Source organism: Thermobia domestica, chromosome 13, assembly GCF_964235325.1.
Source record: "Thermobia domestica chromosome 13, izTheDome1.hap1.1, whole genome shotgun sequence".
Lineage (NCBI taxonomy): Eukaryota > Metazoa > Arthropoda > Insecta > Zygentoma > Lepismatidae > Thermobia > Thermobia domestica.
The window spans coordinates 69,360,161-69,387,775 of record NC_137466.1 but is presented as its reverse complement, the minus strand read 5'-3'; the positions used below and the strand labels follow the sequence as shown (position 1 = coordinate 69,387,775).

Genomic DNA, 27,615 nt, shown 5'->3' with positions numbered 1-27,615 from the left:
AACCCTAATACTTTCATTTAAATGACATAATTAGCATTTAATACTAATCCCTAATGCTTTTTCTTCAGTTCGCGACTTGTAATTTACGAGGAGAAAGATTTGATTTAAATAAAAAAAATTGATTTAAATTAAAAAAATCAACAAAAATGATTTTTTTTTAAAAAATCATGACTTTTTTTCCACCCTGATATTGACCCTTAAATTTTACATGCAAAGCAATAACAGGATATTTCCGTTATTGTTTTACATTTAGAGTATTGACGGGATTTTCCCGATGGCTAGGACGGGAGTTTCCCAATTTAAGAAATTTACTGACCGAACTTGTTTAAGCTTATGTGACCTCTTCCAGCATAACCCCGTTGTTGCATAACAATACCAAGGCGAAACAAACTTATTTGTCAATATGTAATATAAATACATAAAGCAAAATATCTACCCCCCCCCCAAAAAAAAAAAACCTGGTTTAAACCAAACAAACCTAGTTTGAACTCCCTCCCAAAAACGGGTTTTTGGCATTTTCAAAACCAACCATGGTTCTTGCCAACCTGCTTAGTTTTGTATATAGGAGGTTAAAAAAATCTTATTATATACATTTTAATATATAGCTGTCAGCCCAGCTTTCTGTAGTATGGATTTAAATGATTTGATCGTTTGAGAGTATAGGCAAACCGTATACAGGCATTTTGGATATGTTGCAAACGGTACGCTAATTCTTCATTTAAGTCTGATAGAGCTACATCACAATATTCAAGGTGAGGGAATATTAGAGATTTTACAAGTAGTAGCTTTGTTTCAGTGGGTAGAATTTTCTTTAGTCTAGTGAGTGAATGTAAAGATACAGCATTAATGTGAGGTTCCCACTTAAGGAATTGATCTACTATTACACCAAGTTTTGTAACAGACTCAGAAAATGGAATAATTGTTCCATTTATCTCTACTGTTGGTATATTTGAGCGGTGCAATTGTATAAGTCGTTTAGAGGAGACACAAATGCCTTAATATGTCATAGCTACTCCAATTTTGATTGAGTAACACTGTCGACTTTGGTGAGAGCAATCTCACCGTCAGATTCGATTCTAGTGGAAACACTCGATCGAGAAGGTAGTAAATCTTTTTTAAGCAGTCGTCTTGATTGAAGTGTCCCCTTTTTTTCTGTAATACTAGTCAAATGCTGGAATGAAACCTTAGTTGTAAGCCCAAGCTTCTTCATTAAGTTCAGTTTGCTTCCTTTCCTAGTCCTTTCTGAGTTATTGTGGTCACTGAATGATGCCATTTCCTAGTCGTGATGGGCTAGGCCATAGCTAATAGAACAGCCCATAAAATATAGATCAAATCAAATTAAGGAGCAACTTCCTTTTCTTGCTCTTGATGAGCTTTTTTTCTTTCTTTAAAAATACGTTTCTGTGTAACCGTACCACCTCAGTTAGTATTAAGAATTGTAGTAGAGATAAAGTTCTAAATGTCAATTCATGTAGTACCTTCCATACAGTACTGTGTGTCACACTCATGTCATGTAATATGGCCGAGTGGTTGTTGAAGGTTGCTCCTCCACAAGCGCAAGCACCTCTTCGAAGGCAGGCGTCCTGGTAGTTCTGTGTCCCCTGTGGTCGTGAAATTGTGATCGCAACTGTCCCGTTTCCCGCAAACGCTGGAAAACGCGCGAAAGTATGGAACGAGTGGGGTGTCTCCTTGCGGCGGAAATCGTGCACGATATAACCTCTCCGCTTCAAGGCTGTTATCATTCGCCATTCCGTACGTAAAAACCATATTTGCGAGCTCGTCAAACGCAAACTCCATTGCACTGAAAAGGTAATTCACACAAACTACAACCGGACAAACCGGACACCAGTCGATCAACACTAATCAACTCAATACACGCTTTATCAACCGCATTTGACGAAACACCTCACAGGCAACTAACAGATGATGCGATAGATACGAAAATCTTTCGAACCGCTGTAGAGAGGACGTTCTTACATTCGTACTATCGTTGGTGTCGACTGGCACGCTGTCTACAGGCCCTTTACTCACTCTCCCTGTGTTTGTCTTGTTTCAAACAGAAAATGTGTTTACAGCTATTACGTGTAAGAAAATAACTGCACCACTTGCTTTTGTCGATACACGCGATAAACGTCGTCTGTAATTTTTGTGACATATTAACATAATTTCTAGTAGACCAACATGCAGCTAACCAGAATCATTTGTGTTCGTCCGCGCGGAGAGTTGGAGTGGGTCAGTGGCCGAGAGTTACGTAAGACAAACTTGAGCGTAGAGGTGGGTTGTAAGCCATTTCGATGACCCACGAGAACGTACGTCCTTCTATGACCCATGAAACACAACTGACTAACACTAACCAGAGAAACGACGCAACCCACAATGACCCATGACCCACCACGACAACTGACCCACTCGTACCATATTAAATTCGTGGGTCAGACTGGGTCAGTCGATTTATATGGCATGATGGGTCAGAGTGGATCGTAGGTCATGGTGGTTGGTGGGTCACTGGGTCGTGGGTCGTTTTTGTTGACCCACTCCATCTTTGCGCGGTACATTTACTGCCATACTGCTACGGCTTTCTTTCACACTCCTACCGTGTATTTATTGTACTGTCGCATGTGCTAGTAGTAGTTCCTCACCTCGGATTCCTTCTTTTGTGATTGCCCCCCCTCTTCATCTTTCCCACGTGCACAGTCACCATCACGTAGGCCTACGTACCTCTTTGTTTCACAGCATACTACTGTGTTCAGCTCATAATTAAGCTAGTGGCATCGTGACTACCCGAAACATCTGTGCTGAACACAGTTACCAATTTCTCGTCGCATGTTTGTTGGAGGTGTTCGAAATATCCTATATTTCTTTGCGCCGTCCCTGTTTTCAATCCATTCCAACATTAATGATATCTGCAGGTAGAAATAACGCACACTGCCTTTGACTGGACCTTAATCAAACATTTCATTCTCGAGTAATGGCCATTCTTGTTCCGTTGCGACAAATTATCGGCGGCACCTATCCCCAAAACGACACTCGTTCCTATCCTTAAATTGTTTATTTTGGCATCTTTCATCCCTCTGAGTTTAGCACAGCTTCACGGAGACACCCTATATATATATACAAGGTATAAGTAGTTCATATACAGGATGTTAATGACCTATACCGACAAACTGTAATAGGTGATTCCTTACATCAAAATAAGACAAAAAGTTCATATGGACCTCTGGGGAAAAGTGCATAGTTTCAGAGCTAGGGCTGTCCAAAATCACGAAAAAGACAAATTTCAAATGGCCCTATTTCATATTCGAAACTGTGGATGGATCAGCGTAAAGGAAGTCACACATGCGCAATCCAAAAATGCATAATTCATTAATGCTCAATGGGTGTACATAGAATTACATTCAGGGTGAAATTCCCAGACATAACATCAACCGAATTTTGAGATATGCTTTGACTTTATGATTGGTCTAAAGTAGGCAAACGATAAGCCTTGATAGCAGTGAACATGGAATCCTTTGTCGCGATGTTGGAAGTGTTAAGGATTGTCAGCAGCACGGTCTCGCGTACTCGGGAAAACGCATCCTGCAGTGTTTTCTTTCACGCTTACAAATGAAAATAACGTGAAATATACCATGAAGAAATACATCGCATCACACGTTATTCCGAACACAAAAAGCATGGAGCTGCCGGTTCCTAACACTTCCGACTTCCCTCCGAACCACTGGTTGTCCATTGTTGTTGAGGCTTACCTCCTGCAAGTTTGGACAATCCTTGAAATCAGGGTATATCTGAAAACTCTATTGAGAGCATATCTGACAGGTAAGAATTACACCTTGTAGGGAATACCCTGTACACCTATTGAAAATTGACGAAATATGTACTTTTGAATTGTGTATGCGTGGCTCCCTTTACGCTGATAAGGACCGCCCTCCACAGTGTCTGGAATTCGAAATATGGCCTCATGAAATTTGGCTTTTTCGCGATTTTGGACAGCCCTAGCTCTGAAACTATGCACTTTTTGTCAAAGGTCCATATGAACTTTTTCTCTTATTTTGATGTGATGAATCAGCTCTTACAGTTTGTCGGTATAGTTCATTAACACCCTGTATATATTGTAGTTAATAAGGTTGTGCAATGTGCGTAAATAATTTATCTCTAACATGAAGTATTATGAAATATGTGCATCAAAATATGTGCATTAGCGACTTCACTATGATCTGTCTTTTTCCATCTTGAAAAAAAAAAAAAAAAAAAAAAAGGGCGTTTCTGCATACGCATGTCTGATAAAGTATAAAGAGGGGCAATAAACTTTAAAATCCTTTCCTCGCTTCTACTATGTTCAATACATAGACAACAGCAAATAATAATAATAATAATAATAATAGCACTACTTCTAGGAGTATCAGAATTGAAACGAGCTCCTTCCATTTCACCCAAATGTCGTTTGCAATCTTTCTGTTTATGTATTCCACACTAACTTCCGAAAAATTTGTTTGATGTTTGCTCTCTTCGAGACTTAAGCATATCGTTTAGAGTTGAAATTCGTCAAGAATAGGGGTATACAATGAGCATAAAATTAGTCCTATGTTTCATGTTTGCACACAAACAATGTGATACCAAAATGCTTTTGGGGTATAACTTCGATTACATATAGAGTATACCAGGGGTAAAAGTGCGGTGGAACGCGGGGGGACGTCGTCCCCCACTTCCGGAAAATATATGTGGCGTCCCCCACTTTCTAAAAAAAAATTACAATGGGGAAAGATAGGCACGGGGGACGGCGTGACTTCAAGCGTCCCCCTGCCTTTTCAGATCCATTTTTACCCCTGGAGTACACGTATTCGATTTTGATGCAATATAGGGTCTAATGCATATTTTTATTAAGAGGTTCTAGATCATCGCCATTCTTGCTGTTTAAATGAGTCAAAGATAAAATTGCATAAAGTCACCCAAATTTGGAAGTTTCTTCACATGTATATACAATACGGTTTAAGAAAATTTTCCACAATAACTTTCATAAAAACCTTGTTCAATTTCGATGCAATAGGTAGTGTATATTTTCTTTGAGTTTTCTCTATCAGCCTCACTACTTTCAAGTGATTGGTTGAGGTGGGGTGTTCTGTTAATCAGCGAAACTTTCCGTAATTAGTTCATTCGTTATGTAAGTGAAACTGTTATCAGCGCACGAGACGAATTCACAGACGTGATTGTATAACGGACTGTTTAGAGCATAATTCAATTCTTTATATACGCTTATTTGCAAGTGAACTAAGTTCCGTATATTCCTATAATTGGTAAACTTATACCACTAAAATGAAAATTAGATTTGACTCCAAATAAAATCTAAGATTAAGACTACCACAATATTAATGGTGAATAGCGGTGTCAGTGTTTTCTTATACCTGAAAATCTTTACACTACAGCACCCTTTTTCACAGAAAACGAGTAGTGATAACAAATTGTCGGCGATTGATACTACTATTACTACTACTACTACTACTACTACTACTACTACTAATAATAATAATAATAATATAAACATACCATCTGCTGTTCTCCAAGCACCATCGATGTAATGGACTACTAGAGCCCAATGAGATAGTGGACCAAACGGTACGTCACCTCCTGACGTACGTGATCCAGTAGTACTTGATCCTACATCAATTGCCCTTTTGTATAAGTACACTGTTGCTTCTCTTGCGGTGTCATCGTACTCAGAAGCAATACCAAAGCCATTGCTGCTCAACGAAGACAAATAAGAAGGATCAACATGTGTAGATCTGGACGAACGTGACATCTTAAGCGGTAATGGACTGAAAAATAATTAATATTATTTTACTAATAATGTATACCTTACATGTGGAGTATATTCACACAGGTTCAAATATATATAATGGAAGACAGAAATAAACATATAGTCTACTATATGTTTTGCACACTTACATGATATAAAGGATTAAGAGCCACAGTAAATCCATTCTTGATCGAGAATATATACAGCATACTCCCTAATTTAAATATTGAAATGTTATATATTGTCTATACACAGTGCCGTACCGTTGGTGAGGCAACCAGGGCCTTTACCCCAGGCCTCGCTCATAGAAGGAAAGAGTTAAGTCTTTTAGAAAAAAAGTAAAAAAAAATAACTATTTCCAATTCAGTTCTGAGATACAAAATATTAAAATACGAGGAAGAACCAACATGAAAAAGGAGTTTTGTTCTTAAAAAGTAATTTATTAAGTTGTTTTACAGAATTATTTCAGTCTCCTTCAAAGTACTCCACTACATGCGATGCACTCTTCCAACCTTCTTTCCCACTGTTCGAAGCACCTCTGGAACTCTCTAACTTTGATATCGTCCAGTGAGTGCTCTCTGCTGATCTTTACAGATTCCACATATTCAAAACACTACCATTATAGACGATTTTCATTCTCAGGAGCAGAAAAAATATGGAACGGGGCTAGGTCTGGCGAATACAAAGGATGGAGAACGATAGCCCACCCCTGAGAGCCCAAATAGCATGAGCCTATCTGAGCAAGCAAAAACAAAACTTAGCGGCAACACGTCTTATCTCATTTGCAAATCCTCAGTCAAAATTAACTAATGTATTTAAAACAAACAGCCTATACTGTATCCAGGACACAATGTTATTAAAATCATAATGCGGTTTAAAAGCAACAATTCGATCATTATTGTTATCATTTAGCAAAATAAATAATTAAAATAAAAAATAGTCTTATCTGTCTACCCTACTGTGAGTGATCAGAATTGCAAACTAAGATACGAACAGAGTGGTAACTGTATAAGCCCAACAGTAATTGTCTAGCCCCCATGCAACCAGCAATTTTGTTTTCCGGTGTTGAGCTGACAAACCGTATGCCTGAAAAACTGAAATAATGGTAAAAAATAAGTTTATCACATGACATGCAAAAAAAATGTATGTGAAAAAGAATCCTGCTGTATTGCAAAGTGGTAAAAATGAAAACACGTATAAGTTTAAGTCTGTTCAGACATAAATGTTAATTACAGTTTCAAACGTATAAGTTTAAGTCTGTTCAGACATAAATGTTAATTACAGTTTCAAACGTATAAGTTTAAGTCTGTTCAGACATAAATGTTAATTACAGTTTCAAACGTATAAGTTTAAGTCTGTTCAGACATAAATGTTAATTACAGTTTCAAATCAACCTTATTTTGTTTCTCTAACAAATATTGCTAAACATAGATTTAAAAAAAAGAAAAACATACATGGAGCGCGCGCGGGGCCTAATACCAATAAAGACCCCGCAAAGCCAGTACTAGTAAAAATCGCCGAGTGTGTGTGTGTGTTTTTGTGTGTACGGTAATTTTCTATCTATTTCTTGGACGACAATGCTCAGAACGCGGAGCCTGGGCGGTTGCCTCATTGACCGCCCTCAAAATCCGCTTCTGGGTGTGTTTAACTGAAATAAGGTTCTAATTTAACGAAATTCAACTTGGAGCACTCAAGCTGTGAATGTACGGGTGAGTAGGTTTGAAAAGTTGGCAGCCCTGAAGTGGATGCGAATTAAAAACATAATGACATTGTATGAAAATATCATTGATTCGAATGTTACAAGAAATTTAATGTAATTAGTAGAGTAACCCACATTATGTTTTATTTTTTGTTTACTTATGCTTCATTTTTCCAAATTATGCTTTATATTAATTTCAATCATAGTTTTACATTAATCGTGTATAATGTATAATACTTACTATACATTAAATATTCTAAATATCTTATTCTATTTATTAATATTTTATACAACCAGTTTCTTTCATATTTAATGAACTTTCTACTTAATGCTCTGTAAAGAGATGCCTTACTCGAGTCAGTTTTTTTAATCACTTATGTGCGCCTTAGAGGTGCATATATACAGAAAGGGAAAGTAAAAGATGCCAGCATAAAGTACAGAAAGTGCTCAAGTTCAACAGGTACACATAACAATATCGTGTGGAGTTCTTGTGTACTATTCATTGTTGGCGGCAGCAGTGGCGTAGGGAAGGGGGGCCCCCAAAGAGGTCCGACAATGTATTTTGCGTGGAGTGCACTTAGCGCCCGTAGATTTAGCGCCCACATACAATATCGTGTACTTAGCGCCCAGAAAATATTTGATGCTTATCAGTGTGCTAGGGTTGACCAAAGAGAACTAGTTTATATGTATAAATGTAGTTTCGTACTCAAATCATCTATCCCATCCCCTCTCTTTTGACGACTAAAGAACAAAAATTTTTCACTTGAAAGATCCTTCTATACTTCCTGCACAATTGTCATGTCACTTTTAAAACCCCTTAGGCAAGTTGAAAGAAATGTGTTCTTTTCTTCCTTTTCTGTTCATCACCGTCAGCTCTAACACTCTGACTTTTCATGTATCCTCGTCGCCAAAAGTGCCTTTACATCGCCGTGACGGGTATGTGACACCGCAGTACTCTAAGGAAGGGATGGTTGCATAAGAAATTTTGATTGATTTTGAAGAGTTTTTATTTTGACTAGGGAAATAACGTAGGTATAGGGAGTAAGGGCATAGATTTAAAGCATCAGTGCACTGTCATCTCTGAAAAGATTTGTATTCTCAGTTTTTCAAATTATTGTCTTATATGTTAAGTTAAAAACTGCTAACAACTGCTACTAGCGCTTTTCACTCTTCAGGAATTTACTACGACATGTTCGGGCTTGAATTATTTCATTCGCCTCACTGTAATTATTTGTGAATGGAAACTGATTACGCTGAACATGAATATGTTTCGTTGTCGTAAAGCAAGGGCCGTAATAAATGTAGATCAGGTTCTTATTATTATATAAAACACATAAGTATTTATTCCGCGTATAGAATAATATAATACAGTAACTAAGCAACATCATAATCACTAACGCCCGCAGGATTTTTTCTAACGGGGGGGGGGGAGACCGATATAGAGTTTTTCGTTTTATTCCCTATATATATTACGTTAACAGTCATAACACTGATAACGTATATCGTCTTTCGCCGCTGTAGGCTATTAGTCAGAACACTGATCTCCAGATATGTCGAAAGAAAAAATAAATTGATATGAACAGTGATGTGATTAATTTTACTGCGCCCTGGATCGATCTACCTTCGATTTACTCATACTCCCCCAGGCCTCCTGCCCCAGGTATTTCAGCTGCTGCGTTATATATACGGTTCCATGTCAAAAGGGCCTGACAAAAGGGAAAAGACCGAAAGGCCAGAGTCAATATGGCCCGCAACAAAAGGACCCGAGTCAAAACGGCCCTGCTTCAAACGGACCCGGGTTGAAAGAGGCCCCGCTACAAAGGGGCCCGAGTCAAAATGGCCCATGTGAAAAGGACCCAGGACGAAACGTCTCCGCAACAAAAGGGCCCAAGTCAAAAGGGCCCGAGTCAAAATGGACAATGTTTTAAAAAAGCCAGACCACAATGACTCCGCAACAAAAGTGCTCGAGTCAAAAGGTTTCCGAAACAAAAGGGCAGGAGTCAAAATTGCCCGAATCAAAACGACCCTCATCAAAAGGGTCCATGACAAAAGGGCCCGAGTTAAAAGGGACTTGCTTCAAACGAGCCCGGCTGAAAAAGAGCCCTGCTACAAAAGAACCCGAGTCAAACGGCCCAGGCTAAAAGACCTCCTCAACAAAAGGGCCCGAGTCAAAAGGGGCCGAATCAAAACGGCCCTCATAAAAAGAGCCCGGGTCAAAAGAGACCCACGACAAAATAACCCGAGTCTAAAGGCCCCGTGTCAAAAAGGGGCATCGCTGCAAAATGGCCCGAGTCAAACGGCTCGGCGTCAAAAGGGCCCTGTTCAAAAGGTCTCCGCAAAAATGGGCACGAGTCAAAACGCCTTTCATTAAAAGGACCCGAGTCAAAAGGGTCCCACTATAAAAGGGCTTGAGTCCCAAGCGACCTGCGTCAAACGGGCCAGGTTCAAAAGGTCTCCGCAACAAAAGGACCCGAGTCAAAAAGGGCCGAAACGAAACGCCCCTCATGAAAATGGCCAGGATAAAAAGAGTCCCGCTACAAAAGAGCCCGAGTCAAAACTTTCCCACGTCAAATGGGACCGGGTCAAAAGATCTCCACAAGAAAAGAGCAGAAGTCAAAAATGGCCCCTCTATAAAGGGCACGAGTCGAAAGGGACCCGCGAAAAAAGGGCTTGCGACAAACTTCTCCGCAAGAAAAGGGTAGGAGTCAAAAGGGCAAGAATCAAAAGCTCCGCGTCAAAAGGGTCCCACGACAAAAGAGCCCGAGTCAAAAGAGACCTGCCTCAAATGAACCCGTGTCAAAAGGTGCCGCGTACAAGAGGGCCCGAGTCAAAATTGCCCCGGTCAAAACCTCTCCGCAATAAAAGGGTTTGAGTCAAAAAGACCCGAATCAAAACGCCCTTCATTTAAAGAGCCCGTGTCAAAAGGGTCCCACGACAAAAGGACCCGAGTCAGAATGCCCCGCGTCAAACGGACCCGAATCAAAACACCCCTCATCAATAGGGCCCGAGTCAAAGGTTCCCAGTACAAAGGGGCTCGAGTCGCAAGGGCTCTGCGTCGAACGGGCCCGAGTGAAAAAAGCCCCGCTACAAAAGGACCCGAGTCAAATGACCCCCTATCAAAAGGGCCTGGGTCAAAAGATCTACGGAACAAAAGGACCCAAGTCAAAAGGGGCCGAATCAAAACGCTCCTCATGAAAAGGGCCTGGGTCAAAAGAGTACCACGACAAAAGGATCCGAGTCAAAAGGGCCCTGCGTCAAACGGGTCCGAGTCAAAAAGGGGCCCGCTACAAAATGCCCGAGTCAAAACAGCCCCGCGTCGAAAGGGCCTAGGTAAAAAGGTCTCCGCGACAAAATGGCTCTGCGTTAAAAGGGCCCGGGTTAAAAAGGATCTGCAACAAACGGAGCCGAGTTATAAGGACGCTGCGTCAAAAGGATCCGGATAGAAAGGGTTCTGCTACAAAAGGGAAAGAGTCAACAAGAAACTTCGTCAAACGGGCCCTGATCAAAAGGAGCACCATTACAATAGGGCACGGGTCAAAACGGCCAGGCGTCAACTGGGTGCGAGTCAAAAGGGCCCTGCGTCAAAAAGGCACAAGTCAGAAAGACCCCGCGTCCAAAGGGCCCGGTAAATACGGTTCCACGTGTAAAAAGCTTGAGATCAAAGCAAGAGTGGAGATCAATCATGCAAAAGAGGATTGTGTCCCCTTAGTAAGTTGAAGTGTTTATGCAAATGAAGGAAATATATCTGTGGTTATTAATAACAAATAGGAAATTTGAATGATAATATTAGTTTTGTTTGCTTGTTGATTGTTTTGGAACAATCGCTATCGCTTAAGTCGTTCTTAATGAAAGGTTGCTTGCACTCCCGTCATAGGCGGACTGGGTGTATTAGGGCCTAGGCCGCGGTTACTATGGAGGGAGCTCAGACTATAACACCAATTTCTAAAATAACGTACAATCAGTGGCGCAACGAGCTATGAACTCGGGGGCCCATGCCCTCTCCGAAACAAACCTGATCTATCTTATACAGCAGCGTTGCAGACAAATTTTGGTGAAATTTCAAAATAGATCAAAGCATAAATGAATATTGAATTAAGTCAAAGCACTGTACGAAAGGAGAAATACCCAGTGAAAACCCCTACATTAATTTCTTAGAGTAATAAACGTTAGTAAAGAGTGCGTCATTTTATGCAAAAATAAAGATGTTCAAAATATTTATTATAGCGCAAATTTTAAAACTTGTAACCGTTAATAATAGGGAATTTGTGAATTGGAATTTTCATTTTAAGGTTTTTTAGCATGTTAATAATAAGGATAACTAAATTGCTTGTAATGAGGAGAATTCAAAATTTCAATTTTGTCCGCATCAAATGGTGCAGCACGTCGTTTGCAGACTACTGTACTGGATATTCTTGGCCCCTCCCGAAATAAAATCCTGGTTGCGCCACTGCGTACAATCAACATCTGCGATGAGCCATCGCGTTGTGCAGTTGTAAATTGGTTGTTACTTGATAGTTTTTGCAAGCTATAATTTATCATTGGTCGGTGAAAATTTGATGACACAGCAAGCACAGAATTTCCAGAAACAAACTTTCAAGAGAATATTTTATAATTATTATTGCATTGCCACACGGGGTGTCTAAAAAGTCCCCTGACATGGATAACTCTGTTGTTATCAGAGTTACAACAAAATGTAAGAGAGGAAACCGCCTACAAATATAATGTTTTTAATAGACAGTAACTTCATTCATTTATGTTGTGGGTCCGGGTAAATGGTAACGTTGCATTTTCATGTAACATTGGGCGCATATAGAGTGTACAGCCCAAACGGCTTGTCCGATTTGAAAAATTCTTTCACTTTAGATCGAAAACATCATATTTGGAGACCGTTTCCCCGCCTATATTTTGTTGTAACTCTGATAATAAGAGAGTTACCGTATGTCACGGGACTTTTGAGACACTCTGTATAGTAGCTGAAACACTAAAAAAATAATAGCGAATAACTTTTACTATGGAATGAACAGGGCAGCTTACTAAAAATTGTAACACTAAACAACTAATAATAACTTTTGACTGTGGAATGAACACGACAGTTTTACTGAAAATGATAAACTGCTGAACCACGAAACAACTAATAATTTTAAAAAGTTAAGATTCTTTGCATTTCAGCTTATGAATCGCGGAGTTTCTGAATAACTTCGTTCACAGACACTAAATTTAAATGTCTCTTTCCATATTCATTAGCAAAAATGTGTCCAAATGTCTTCACACAAACTAGCTCTGAGATTTGTTTACTCTAACTTTAACTTTGAGAAGCACCTTCCACATGTCACTTGGGTGCATGGTAGAGACAACGCATGTTTGTATACAATGTATAAATTATTAAAGCAACTAGACTGACGGAAATTGGTGCAAAATTTTCCCTGCACATGACAAACAATTTTTATACAAGGTGTTTGCAGCATCATTATCACTCTTACCGTGAATCCCGTCCAAAGATGTTCCATCTTCCATAGCATGCTCAGATGCATAATCATCATCATCTTCTACGGATTCAGGGGTATAATTCTCTTCAGGATCATCAAAAACGAGAACGTTTTGTGACAGGGAAATACACGACAGAGAACTGCTGGAGCTCTTTGTATATTTTCTCCTGTTTTATATTTAGTTTTTTTTTCGGAAGAACTCTGAAAGCTCTTGCAGATACACCATTCTTCTTGATTTCTGAAAAGTCCTTAGGTTCCAGTATTTGGAATTCTTTCGGCTGCTGAAATCTATCACTGACACATGTAACAGCTGTATTCAGAATTTTCGTTGAAGTTTTTTATTCTGAATAAATCATTTTCACTTATATTTAAGTTCTTTTCCAGTTCATCTGCACTCCTGGCATTTTCTTTTTCTTTAAGATTCTTCTGTGCAAAAAGTTTTTTCCATTGCTATCTCTACACCAGATTGCGCAAGCTGTTGATTTATTTTCACACAAAATATTTTTGTGTTTTCGTAAAGCATTAAACAGACATCTTTTGCCTCTATTTTCTTCTGAAGCTGCAGCTGCAAATTGTCTAGAAATCTCCAGGTAGTAAGATAGTCCAATCCGTGAGACTGCAGGTATTTTGAAACAGGCTCCGTTTCCGTAAATAAGTCCTGAAACATAGAAGTCCTCATTACAGTGTTAAATTCTGCCAATTTATTCAGCAAAGTTTAGCTTAAAATTTTCATTTCGCATTAAAACCCCTGTTCTGTACATCATCACTGAGGAACAATAAAAATGAAAGAAATCTTGATGATAGACAGTCATCCTCGTCTTGGTTACATGTTTCGTAGCGAAACTCATTAGTGTCCACTACTGCATTCAGTGCCTTGTTTCTGCTCCATCATCGTGTTGTACCAACTTGTTGAACTTTTCGTAGTCTGTCATGTCCCTCGTGGCTTGCATCAATCATTTTCTTACAAACATCCTTTCTTTTGTAGTATTCAGACAGAACATGGCACTGGTTTCAAATAAATTTGCAGCTTCAGGTATCTACTCAGTCGAATTTGTCATAACGAAATTAAGAGCATAACCCATGCATTGGGTGTAAATGATTTCAGGATTATCCTTCTCCAGTAATGCTTTAACTCCTTAATAGCATCCACTGAAGTTAGCAGCTCCATCAAAAAAGCAACTTACAATATCATCACAAGCATCAAAACATTTTTGTCACAAAGTACTCTTTTGATTTCATTATAAGTTACTTGTCTTGTAGTGTCATTGTTTACCACTGGCGTCTCTGGCATATACAATTTGGGGAGGACATCAAAGAAAGTTATTGAAATGGTACTATCTAGCCCAACCTGTTTATTATCTTTAATTCCATTTGTTACATTTCTGCTTACCTTCACGGACCCCGTGAGGCATATGAAGAACTCTGTTACACAGCCTGAATATTATATGACAAATAAATATAATTATTATCATTTATATGTTATTCTGCCGTTAGTAAATAAATTAAATTAGAACAAAATATTGAATAATTTGTACTTCAAAATATTGGAGGGACGCGTCCCCATCGTCCCCCTGCCAGAGACGCCCAAGCTGTTTACGACAACTACTAACAGCCGCTCAAATACTTGACCGTTTATAACGCAGAGAATTGCTATAGCCAGCTGATTGAGCCCTGAAACATCTTGGATAGAATCAACCATTATGTTGAAATGCCCGCTTTCTTGGCGTCTTCCACTGTTTTCTCCTGTTATTTTGTAAACTTTTTGATGGAAAATAAATTTTTAAAAATGCGTTGTTTTCCCATTTTTGAATTATCAAATATAGACCTACAAGGTGTATTAACATCCATAAAGAACCAACCAGCCTGTGGTTAAATATGAACCCAGCTACAAACCAGGCACCAGTCTTCAACCTTGAAAGGGATGCAACTACCCTACATTATGAAAAAAGGTCCCAGGTCCCAACAGCTCAACATGATGAAAAACATGCCTAGGACCGCAACTGCTCAATGAAATGAAAGAAGGGCCCCAACTGCCCAATATAATGAATAAAGGGCAAAGGGCTCCAACTTCTCAATGTAATGAAAGAAGGACCCAACTGTCCAATATATTGAAAGAAGGGCCCAAGGTCCCAGGTACAAACTAAATCACAGTTTCTGATAATAAAAGACCATAGTGAAAGATGGACCTAGCCACAAATCTAGTAACGAAAGGACCCTATTAAAAAGATAACTTACTGATTGATGGAAGGGTGGAAGAGGAGTGTGTGTTGGTAGCATAATAACACTGAGCTACCGAATTATTTAGCTCTCTTTTGTTTTAGCTTTTCTTTCTCTTTCTTTCTTTATTCTTTCATTGTTTTCTTAGAGGGCCTAGGCCGCGATTGCGACCTAAGGGCCCTGGCCAGTCCGCCCCTAACTACTGTCTTTCTGAGTTTGTATTCTCGTGACATAGCTCAATCAAACTTTATCTATTGCTGACTTTTCCCTTACTTCTAGAATTCCATTTCTACTCCTGGATCAAAGTATAAAAATACATATTAGTATGAAAAATATTCTGTGGAAAACATTAGATTAATTTTGCTGTGAGAAGACATGTGGATCTGTATACAGGGTTACTGAAAAGTATTGGGACAGAACAATAATAACGACATAAATGATTTAGTGCACATCATGGCAGCCATCTTGAATTCCGAATATTGTATACCACACAATATTTTTAAATAGAAAGAGGTATGTGTTGAGTTTTGATTTAGAGTTTAACGTAGCGTTCAACAGCGATGTTATATGAAAAGAGGTATGTGTGTCACATAAATTGATGCTAGAATCTTCGTACAAACTACATTCATCGTCCGTTTCAAAAGCATCGGAGTCTACATTATTTATTATTTCCATAATTTCTCCGGACGAAAATACGCCACTATCATAAGAACCACGACTTGTCGCGGTGGTATTCATTAGGGATGGCCTTTTTAAAAAAATCTTATTTTCGGAAATTTCATTTCTCGTTTTTTCGTTCGTTTTTCGAAAAAAAAAATGTCTTTCGTTTTTCGGAAATTTTTTCATCTTTCATTTTTCGAAAAAAATTGTTTTCCGTTTTTTCGAAAAATTCGTTTTCCCTTTTTTGATGATTTTTCGTTTCTCGAAAAGTTTTCGGAATTCGTGGAATGATAATCTGGGAGGAAATGGGAGTACCCCGGGAAAATACACGGACACGATGTTGTCTGCCACGAACTTACTTGGTCTGGGATCAAATGCACAAGAGGTAAGCGTTCTAACACTGAGCTACCGTGCTCCTTGGATTTGGGTCTAATGAAAGGTTGAATTGATTTTGAGTTTAACGTCCCGTTCAGCAGCGAGGCTATATGAGAAGTGGACCTACTGATTAACGTGGACGTTCACCTCTGGTACTTGGGGTCCCGGGTTCGATCCCAGCCTCCGCCAAGTGAACTTTGTGGTGGACAAACACCGTGCTCGTGGGTTTTCTCGGGGTTCTCCCGTTTTCTCCCACTTTCTTCATTCCACCATTTTAATTCATCTCTCATCATCACCGTCTCCTTTAGCCTAACCGGCATAACCGTGGGACGTAAAACTCAGATTTCATTTCATTTCATTGATTAACGTGGAATCCGAACCACATGAGCTCCCGCCGGGAATCGAACGCGGGTCTAACACGGCAAAGGCGCGTACGCTAACCGCTAAGCCACGGATGAGCTCGATCTAATGAAAGGATAGTGTGTAGTGCTACTATTGACGAAACTCATCCAATCACGACCAAAATTAGTATGGTTATGGACTGCAATGTATTTAGTACACATGTTAAATATTATGGTGTTTGGGACTTTGGTTCCCGAGTTATTGCTAATCAAATTTGTGTTTTAAGTTAGTGATATCAAGGAATTTCACCAAGTCGCATTTGATTAAACTCAAATGATCTTGACTAAAGTTGGTAGGATCGTAAATATTGACAAGCTTGGTATGCATGGAAGCTCATATAAAATATTATGATGTGCAGACTTTTTGTTCCTGAGTTATTAGCTATCAATGTTAGGTTTGGAATCAGTGAAATCAAGAAATTTCATTAAAGCGCGAAAGATGGAACTCATCCAATTTTTACCAAGCTTGGTAAGGTGGTAGATCTTGACGAGCTTAGTAACTATAAAGGTAACCAAGAAAGATCTGTCGCTTTTTCACCCAACACGTTCAAACATCGATATTTAACCTAAGACATACCTGGAAGATCAAAAATAGTCTCCTTCTGCCAACGTTTTGGAAGGCCATGTATTCCATCGCGGTAGAACTTGGTGGGCCGTGAATCGAAAAAGGTATCAAGTGCATTTTGCACCTCTACTAGGGATTTCAACTAGTGTCCTCTAAGCTGATTGTCCAAGGAATGGAACAGGTGGTAATCGGACGGTGCAATGTCCGGGGAGTATGGCGGATGCAATAGTGTTTCCCATCCAAAGTGTAGAATGGTGTCCCGGGTTATCCTAGCCACGTGGGGCTTAGCTTTGTCCTGTAAGAGGAGGATCCCTTTGCGATTCAGAAGTGCTGGCTCCAGAGTTTTTTTTTTTTTTTTGAACACGGCTCAACTGTTGACAGTACAGAGTTGCATTGATGCTCTGACTAGCCTGTAGCAGTATTTTTTCTCAAAATACTGTTCAGAAAATTTGGACTTGAACTTAGTTAAATGAATAAATTTCATTAAAATGCGTTAATCTCATCCGATATTGGCCAAAGTTGATATGGTCATAGACTTTAACAAGTCTAGTACGTGTGCGAGCTAAGCATGAAATATTGTGATCCACAGACCCTTGGTTCTCGGTTCTTGAGGGATATAAATTAGAAATAATAATTCACAAAGGTAAACAGTGTAAAATTTATATTTTACAGAATATTAAAAAATAATTATTTACTAGTGATTATTAATGTGTCATCGACAATATGGCATTACTGCTGAATCGCCGGATCAATTTGAAAATCGAAAAACTGGAACAAAATATACTGCATTCGGTTATATTTGGTTGGATTACATTAAGTTACGTTAGATTATGTTATTAGGTGCGTAGGTTTACTATACGGATCCATAGTATAAGTAGAAGTAGCAGTAGTAGTAGGAGGAGGAGTAGGAGTAGGGGTAGTGATAGTAGTAGGAACGGATTAGAAGCCCCACAGGGGTTTGTTGGTTTCTGTTCTCGACATGAAATGGGAAAATTAAAGATTTGCTCAAATTTATCTATACATTTTACAATCTATGGATTCGTATAGTAAAACAAGTGTACCTCTCCGCGAAATAGTCCATCCGTCTCCACATACAGTGCCGCTTACAACATCAAAAACAACCAGCAAATGCAATCACTATCAGAGCTTTTGCTATTCCCCTTACCTGACTTTCAATCACTCTTCCTCATAAACTTAAATAAATTCTCCAATTGACCCGGTAAATTTCCTAAAATTAGTCCGGCGATACAGCAATTAGCCCGACATTATATTTTCTAATGTAAAAAAAGACTAATAAATTACCAAATAGAAGGATGCTGTATAAACTGATCGTGATAGTATCAGGCAACTCTGTAATAAATTGACTTTTAACAATTGATTTTAACAAAATATGAAACATGAAGTGATTATATGTACTGATACTAAAGACTTCTCACTAAGATCCCCCATTCATTTATCTTATTTTCTATAACTAATTAAGTCAGTATCAAAAACAATTTGATTGCTTTCAAAAATAGGCAATTTAATACTAACAAAATACTATTGAATGGTTTATTTGTTCTAAAGATGTTTTATATACGGTAAGACAAAGAACTAAGTATCTGACTATAATAATCTCATCAAACGAGAATTCAAATTTTAAATAGGTGGGTCTTCGTTTTCGTATTAGTTTTTACTGCTACTAACTTCAGTAGAAGAATACTACTAAGATGAAATATTTTTTATTTGGTTGTTTGTTGAAGTTCAGCGTCCCTTTTCAGAATCGAGCAAGACTATACAAGACTTGGACCTACATTATAAAGTGGAATCCGAACCACCATAACACGTTCAATGTTTTCCCACTCGGGACCCTGTGCATCAAAGGAATACGCGCTAGCCACTAGACCAGTTGCAGGGCTTGAAATCTTTTCTTGGAATTATAAAATTATATATTGAAAAGAAACGTTTGTCGCTTCCTAGTACTTCTCTCGTTCTATGAGAAAGAAAGATTGTAACCAGAGATATAGTAAGTATTTATCACTTTCGGTTGCATTAAACTTAGAGATGGAAACTACCATTGTGGCATAGAATCCATATCAAAAACTGCTTCCGGTTATCGCCTTTTCTTTACTATGAAATCGGAAATGGTAGTTTCTCACTATTTCCGGTTTACATAGAGGGATAGCGATCGATATGACAATCTTCGAATCCTGGATTCATATATATAAACATATCTCATTATCTCTTATTAGTTTTGCTCTATGGTGATCACTATTGAAATTAAAAGTAGTAGTAAATTTCTACCACAGGATAAAACTTGGACATAGTCTATTGCGAAGGTACTGAATTCATGCTTCTCGCTTGCTCTATGATGATCAATACTGAAACCGGGAGTTGTGATCAGGGGCGGATCCAGGACGGACTTCTGGGGGGGGGGGTTGTAATACTGCTACTTAGAGCTATTTTTACGAGCTCCAACTCTGGGATGGGTTTTATTTATATATAAAATAGGAGTGTTCTCTTCTGGGGGGCGATCGACCCCTGGATCCCCTCTGATTGTGATACATTTTTTCCTGTTTTTGTAGAGCAACAAATGAGATTCGTTTCACAGTGTAAGACTGAGGCAGACTTGCAATCCATGCGAATTGAATATTCAAAACTTCAGTACAACAAGTAGCACAACTAAAACTCTTGGTTGGAATAGGTTAATAAAATCAAAGATAGAATCTGTTCCTCGGATGCTGAATCCATATCAAAAAGCCATTATTAGCTATCACTTATCGTTTTTGTTCTATGGCGATAAAGATTGAAAGCAGGAATGGCTAATTTGAACCACTTCCGGCTTGAATAGAGGGTTAAGGGAGGAGACGGAATCTATTTTTAGGACGCTGAATCGATTTCAGAGAACTTCTCGATATCTTTTATAGTTATTGTTCTATGCATATAAGTATTGGAACCGAAAGTAGTAGTAAATATCAAGCATTTCCGTTTCAGAAGAGTGGTGCAGGTTATGAAGATATGTTCTCTTAAAACCCTGAATTGATTCCAGAAAATTGCTTGTCGCTATCTATTACAATTTTGTTTTATCGCGACAAGTGTTAACACCGGAAATGGTTAATTTGAACACTTTCGGTTCAAATAAAGTGTTAACGAAGAAGGTGGAATCTATTCTTGGGATGCTGGATTAATTTTAAAAAATGCATCTCGATATCTCTGACCGATTTTGCTCTATTGAAATTAGTATTACCTATAAAATCAAAAATAGTAATAACCTTCAACCATTTCTGCCTTTGTGGAGTGTTGTGGATTGTAATTGTATTTCCTCTTGAGAACCTGAATCGATTGTAGATGAACCACTTGTCGCTATTTATTACCAATTTTCTTCTGTGGCGATTAATGTTGAAACTTGTAATCGTTAATTTGAACCACTTCTGGTGTGAATAGAGATCAAGGGAGAAGGTAGAGTCTATTCTTAGAACGCTTAGTCGATCGCGAAAAACCGCATCACTATTTCTTCAATCTTTTGCTTTACAAAAATCCGTATTGAATCCCTATTGAATATACTAGTAAATTCAGCCACTTTCAATTTCGATAGTATTGTGCGTTGAGATGATATATAGCTTATATACTCTTGAGACGCTGTATAGATTCGTTTTTTTTAAAAAAAAAAAAAAAACACTTGTGGCTATTTATTACCATTTTTGTTCTATATCGATCAATGTTAAACCGAAAATGATTATTTTAAACAACTTCCGATCTGAATAGAGGATTAATGGAAAAGGTACAGCTATTTCTAGGTAGTTGAATCGATTGCCAAAATCTACATCTCGATATCTCGTAATTCAGTATTAAAACCGGAAATAATAGTAAATATAAACAATTTCTGGTTTTGATTAAATGTTGTGGATAGTTGTATGTTGTCTAAGACGCTAAATTGTTTGCAACAAATCGCTTCTCGCTATCTATTACGATTTTCGTTCTATAGCGATACAAATTGAAACCAAAAATGGTATTAGAACCACTTACGGTTTTAAATGGAGGGTTAATTTAGGAGATCGAACCTATTTTAGGGGCTCTAAATCGACCGCAAGAAACGACTTCTCAATATTTGTTACTGTTTTGCTCTGACACCTCTCGACAGACAGACGGACAAAGCCATTCTCAAGATTTTCGACACTTATGCATAGCTTAAGCTGCAAGTGTAATAAGGGCGAACATTGAATATATTCTTGGGACACTGAATTGGTTCTGGAAAATCGCGTCTTTCTATATGTTACCGTTTGTGTTCTGTGTTGATCAACAATGTAGCAGAAAGCGATAGATCTCTATCACTTCTGGATTATTAAATAAAAGTCAAATGCATTAGATGAATCTATTCGTGTTGCAAACTTACATGTATGCTTCTCGCTATTTCTTGCCGCTCTTGCTCTGATACCAGCTGACAGACGAACGGATGGATAGGCAGACAGATGAACATAGCCCTTCTATAAGACTTCCTATACGTATGCATAGTATACTATAGTTTGGAAGTACTAACAAATGAAATAAACTCAGTTTGTTTTACAGAAATTATCCGTTTTCCGTTTTTCGGTAGTTTTCGTTTTCCGGTTTTCGGAAAAATTTCGTTTTCGTTTTTTCGAAAAAAAAATCGTTTTTCGTTTCTCGAAAAAAATTTCGTATTTTCGAAAAAATTTTCGTTTTTGAAAAATTCATTTTTCGAAAAAGTATTTTTCGAAAAAATGTGGCCATCCCTAGTATTCATAGCCGAAAGCTCAACTAAAAAGATGAAGTGAAAGTGCTAAGCAAGCTACAAGAAGGATGTTGAGTTGAGTTGATTTTGAGTTTAACGTCCCGTTCAGCAACGAGGCTATATGAGACGTGGACCTACTGATTAACGTGGAATCCGAACCACATGAGCTCCCGCAAGAAGGATGTTGAAACAACGCTTCCACGCTAATAGAAAAAGGAAAACAAAAGTAGCTACAGGCTTTTGCCTTTTGAGTACTCATATCTTTTTGGGAATATATACTTGACACAGCATGCCTTTTAAATGCTCGCCAGACGTGATCTGTACACATGAAGGTGCAAAATATTCGTGAAAAGTAAACAGATGAGACTAGTTATATGCTTCTGTTTTCTAACAGTCAACTTCGTGTTCAACTGCAGGAACTGACCTTGATACTACCTGACTCAACACCTTGTAACAAGAGGGCAACTATAGTTACCCATAGGTCTCTTGCAGGTACACAGCGAGCTGTGTGTTCTGTGTGTGTCTCTCTCTCTGCCCCTGGCTGTGTTTGCTTTTCATGCTTTGGGGGAAGGGGTAAGACACCCATGCACACCTTCGAACATAAAATGATCGAAAGACGACCTATGTTAATGTAGACTTCATAGTTTCAAACAGTGGCGTATACTGGTTTGAAGGCATGGGCTACCACTGACCTTGCATATTATTATTAATAAAAATGGTAATAATAATAAAAGTAATATAATAATAATAATAATAATAATAATAATAATAATAATAATAATAATAATAATAATAATAATCACAATATGCATAACAATGAACAAAAAGTGATTGATGTGTTTTGTTTAGTGATGAGCAAATGCAAGGTCTTGGTCTGAGCTCCTCCGTGGCTAAGCGGTTAGCGTACGCGCCTTTGGCGTGGGAGACCCGGGCTCGATTCCCGGCGGGAGCTCATGTGGTTCGGATTCCACGTTAATCAGTAGGTCCACGTCTCATATAGCCTCGCTGCTGAAAGGGACGCTAAACTAAAATCAACTCAACTCAACGCAAGGTCTTGGTCTTGGTCTTGCACATCGAGCCTTGGTCTTGGTCTTGCACATCGAGTCTTGGTCTTGGTCTTGCACTGGAACCCTTGGTCTTGGTCTTGGTCTTGCATGCAAGAGTCTTGCAAGTCTTGCATTTAAGAGTTGAGTTGAGTTGATTTTAGTTTAGCGTCCCTTTTAGCAGCGAGGCTATATGAGACGTTGACCTACTGATTAACGTGGAATCCGAACCACATGAGCTCCCGCCGGGAATCGAACCCGGGCCTCCCACGCCAAAGGCGCGTACGCTAACCGCTTAGCCACGGAGGAGCTCTTTGCATTTAAGAAATCTCAAGCTTTTCATAGGTAAATTTTACTATGGATATAAGGGATAATAAACTCTACAAAGCACCAGTAGTAACGGAAATACAATGTATGTTTCTAAATGTAATATAATTTAACGTCGTGTAAGTATGATAGCGTACAACATAGGTTATGACCTTTATTTTTTTTAATGGGTGCCCATGCTTCACTACTTATAAGATATGCCTAAATCACAGGGTTTCGTAATCTGTTTATATATATATTTTTTTAACAGATCCAACATTCCACTGGTTCCCAAACTGAGGAGGCTACCCCTGTTTCGCATGAAAGAAAATCAGACGGCACAGATTATTGAAATACCATGAATTGCAAAATTATTTTTACACTCTAAAGGCGTCAGATTTTTCTTTCCAACCACGATTAGCTAATTCTTGTATTAAAAAAAACTTCCAATTAAATATTGAATTTTTGTTTTACTGATTCCAATATGTACTCCATGGGGCAGAGGGGGCCGCGGTGGCTCAGTGGTAGAGCGTTCACCTCTGGTGCTTGAGGTCCCGGGTTCGATCCCAGCCCCCGCCAAGTGAACTTTGTGGTGGACAAACACCGTGTGCGTGGGTTTTCTCGGGGTTCTCCCGTTTCCTCCCACTTTCTTCATTCCACCATTTCATTCATCACTCATTATCACGGGTCTCCTTTAGCCTAACCAGCATAACCGTGGGACGTAAAACTCAAAGATTTCATTTCATTTCCATGGGGCAGAGACATTCACATTACGCAAAAGCGATGAAAAAATTGCAGACTTTCGAAACATGGGCATGGAGAAAAAAGGAGAGAATTAGCCGTGTTGAACGAAAACGAATGTGTTAGAAATATTAGCAGTAGGAGAAAAAAAGAAGAATTATAGATATTGTTAAGAGGGGGAAAGGGAACTGTTTAATATATTGGCTGACGAGGAACTGTATTACAAGGGACGTGCTAGAGAGTATTGTGGAAGGAAAAAGAGGGAGGGAGCGAAGCAGACTAGTTGAAGGAAGGTATTGAAACAGAAAATTGCCACGTCAAGACGAAGAGACCAGCTGAGGACCACCGAACGTCAAACCTTGTCTGTTGAAGCAAATAACCTGCCAATAATAGCAGAATAGCTATTATGATGATGATATGTTTAGCAATATTGACAAAAAAAAGAAGAAAAAAAGAGGGAAAGAAAATTAAAATAATAATTATTGTAATCAAACCTCTTAATATTTTAGAATAATTTGAGGGAAAACTGAAAACAACTCAACTGTCTATGTCTTTTGTGTAGACTCAATTTATATAAATACTGTTGACCTGTATTAGAAATACAAAATAAGGGCATCAAACTCCAAGTTATTTGAAGTCTCACTTGTGAATATGGATTACTAGCATCAAGTATCTACTTTATTGGGTTAAACTAAAATAATAATAATAATAATGATAATCTTATATATATATATATATCGTTAGTCAATCACTTTTTTTACTATTAGTAAAGCGCTCTCTAATATCGGTCATCTTCGATTATTTTTATGTTTCCCTCTCTTCCTCCTCCCCAAGTTGCCGGGCTGAATTTGGATTTAAACGGCATCACAAGTGTCACTGTTCGTGTCAGAGACCACGAAACTATGGATTCGGCACTAATATTTGGTCATTTTTAATCATTATTAAGCATCTCCCTCTTCCCCAAATTACGAGGCTGAATTTGGTCGTAAATGGTATAGGAAGTCTCAGTATTCAACTCAGCGACCTCGAAAACTATGGATTCGACACTAATATTCGCCATTTTCGATCATTTTTATATATCTCCCCTCCCCTCCGCCAAGCTACGGGGCTGAATTTTGATTTAAACAGCACCGGAAGTATCATTGTTTACCTTAGCGGTCCCCAAAACTATAGATTCAATTTCAATGTCGGTCATTTTCCATCATTTTTAAATATCTTTCCTCTCCCTCTCCCCGAAACTTCAAGATCAAAGTGATTTGATAAAAACCATCTCAGGCCCGATCCTCATCTATCTTAAAATAAGATCGAGTTCGGTCAGGTGGTTCAAGAGTTATTAAGTTTTATATATATATATATATATATATATATATATATATATATATATATATACTAGCAGCGTTCACCCCGCTTCGCTGCGGTCACCCCGGAACGCAATAAACTTTGTTACTTAGATAATTTTTACTTTTTCGCTTTCAAGTGATATGATAAAAACCATAGAAGATTGCAGTAAATGTTAACATTATATCGCCTGTCATTTATGTTAACCCGCCCCGCTTCGCTGCGGTCACCCCGGAACGCAATAAACTTTGTTACTTAGATAATTTTTACTTTTTCGCTTTCAAGTGATATGATAAAAACCATAGTAGATTGCAGTAAATGTTAACATTATATCGCCTGTCATTTATGTTAACCCGCCGAGTGACACGGTCATGCGGGTTGCATATAAATACGTTTATTTTTACCTATGATGAACTAACAAAGGATTTGTACGTTATGGACACTTGAATGGTCAATTATCTCAAGACACTGGTAATTAAAAATTAAAGTGATATGATAAAAACCATCTAGGGTCCAAATCCTAATAACCCCTCAAAAATAAAAGAAATTGGTTCAGCCGTATTAGCGTGATGAGGTGACAAAGGATTTGTGCGTTCTCTTTTATATATAAGATATATATATATATATATATATATATATATATATACCCTTTCGCTCTTCTCCCCCTAGGTTCTACCACCAAAGTGAACTGACATATAACATTCCAGGCTTGAACCTCCTCTATGTTAAAAATTTGATCGAGATTACTCGTTTGGTTGAAGTTGTTAAGTTTTATTTATTGTTATATAACTCCCCCTTCTCCCCTTTCCTAAGCTTACCGTCAAAGTGAAATGATGAAAACACTCCCAGGCTCAAACTCCATCTGTGTTGAAAATTTGATCGAGATCGGTTGGGTGGTTCAAGAGATTAGGAGTCACAAAAATAGTCACTTTCAATTTTATGACATAGATTTATTGTTGTAGGATAATGTTATATCGCTCAACCCTCGATGTGTCGTATACCTAAGGATGCTAAAAGTTATATTGATAAACAATTATTCAACGTATAAGCATCCGCCCATGAAATCAAACTTGCGGTTACATGTATTAAGTTTTTTCAATGTCATGAAAATGTTATTTCGATATTAATTTTATGAGCACACATTAAAAATTCCCAACGGATGCTTGAGTCTGGGAGCCAAGGCCATACCCATGTAGTCGACAAATATGGTGTACAGTATCACCAATGTTCAATACTACATTTCACTTTAGTTTTGGAAGAAAAACACCACTAATATGTTTTAAAACGAAACGAAATATCTAGTTTAACGTCCCACGTTTATGCATTGGGGCTAAGGGAGACGGTATTCATGAGAAATGAATGAAATAGTGGATTGAAGAAAGTAGGAGGGAACATCAAAACACCGAGAAGTAGAGACCTGCACGGGCCGAAGTTTTTGGCCCGAGCCCAATCCAGCCCGAATGTATGTAGGCGCGGCCCAGCCCGGACCCGAAACGTTTTGGAGATTTTCAGCCCGAGCCCGGCCCGGCCCTATAAGTGTTTTAAAATTCTTGGCCCAAGCCCGGCCCGGGCCCGATAAATTTTCGAAGTTTCATTTTATAACATTTTTCACGGGCACACTTCTTCAACGTTTGCCTTTATTCTAATTATCGTTTAACGAATGTCAATAATTATTAACCCTCGAGTAGTCGCGCCGCGGTCAAAAGCACCACAGGGAAATTATTTTCGATCGTGTGTCCATTCTGTTTGTCCGACAGACTTCTCCGTCTAGCTAATCTTGCCCCTCACCTTCCCAAACATTCCTGCTCAATCACTCCGTTATCCGTTGTTTAGTTTAAGTACTAGTGATTGTTTAGTGATTCTGCGGTGCTTTCCACCGCGCGCGACTAACCGTGTAATGTTTTTTCTCAGTGTTTCGCTCTGCACGTGACCTTTGCTTTGGAGGTGTTTAAGCTTTATAAACATAAATATTATTTTAATGGACGGAAGAGAGGTCGACAGAGTTAACAAACTGATACCAAGTATGAGAAAAGAGAAAATTAGAACTGAACAGCTTAAAACAACGGAGGGAAATGTTAGGGATTGACTATTTGGATAAATCAGCCGACATGATCTCGTGGAAGTTTTGTCTGAGGAAGATCATAACGAATATTTATATATGAGTGAACACGAAAGGTCAAGTGAGGAGTCTGCGAGCGAATCTGAAGACCTTAAACCCAGAAATGACCAGCGATTCTCCGAATGTAGTCAGAGCAAGAGGGGACGAA

At 38.5% G+C, this 27,615-nt stretch overlaps 1 protein-coding gene across 2 annotated transcripts in view; it reads right to left on the bottom strand.

Moving 5' to 3' along the window:
* LOC145668212 (uncharacterized) overlaps positions 1-27,615 on the bottom strand; it is a 93,739-nt gene that overhangs the window by 12,381 nt on the left and 53,743 nt on the right. For both annotated transcript variants that reach the window (XM_081735862.1, XM_081735861.1), the window contains exon 2: positions 5,539-5,807. In XM_081735862.1, the coding sequence (XP_081591988.1) occupies positions 5,539-5,791 (253 nt within the window). In that variant the 5' untranslated portion in view covers positions 5,792-5,807. The remainder of the gene's footprint in view (positions 1-5,538; positions 5,808-27,615) is intronic.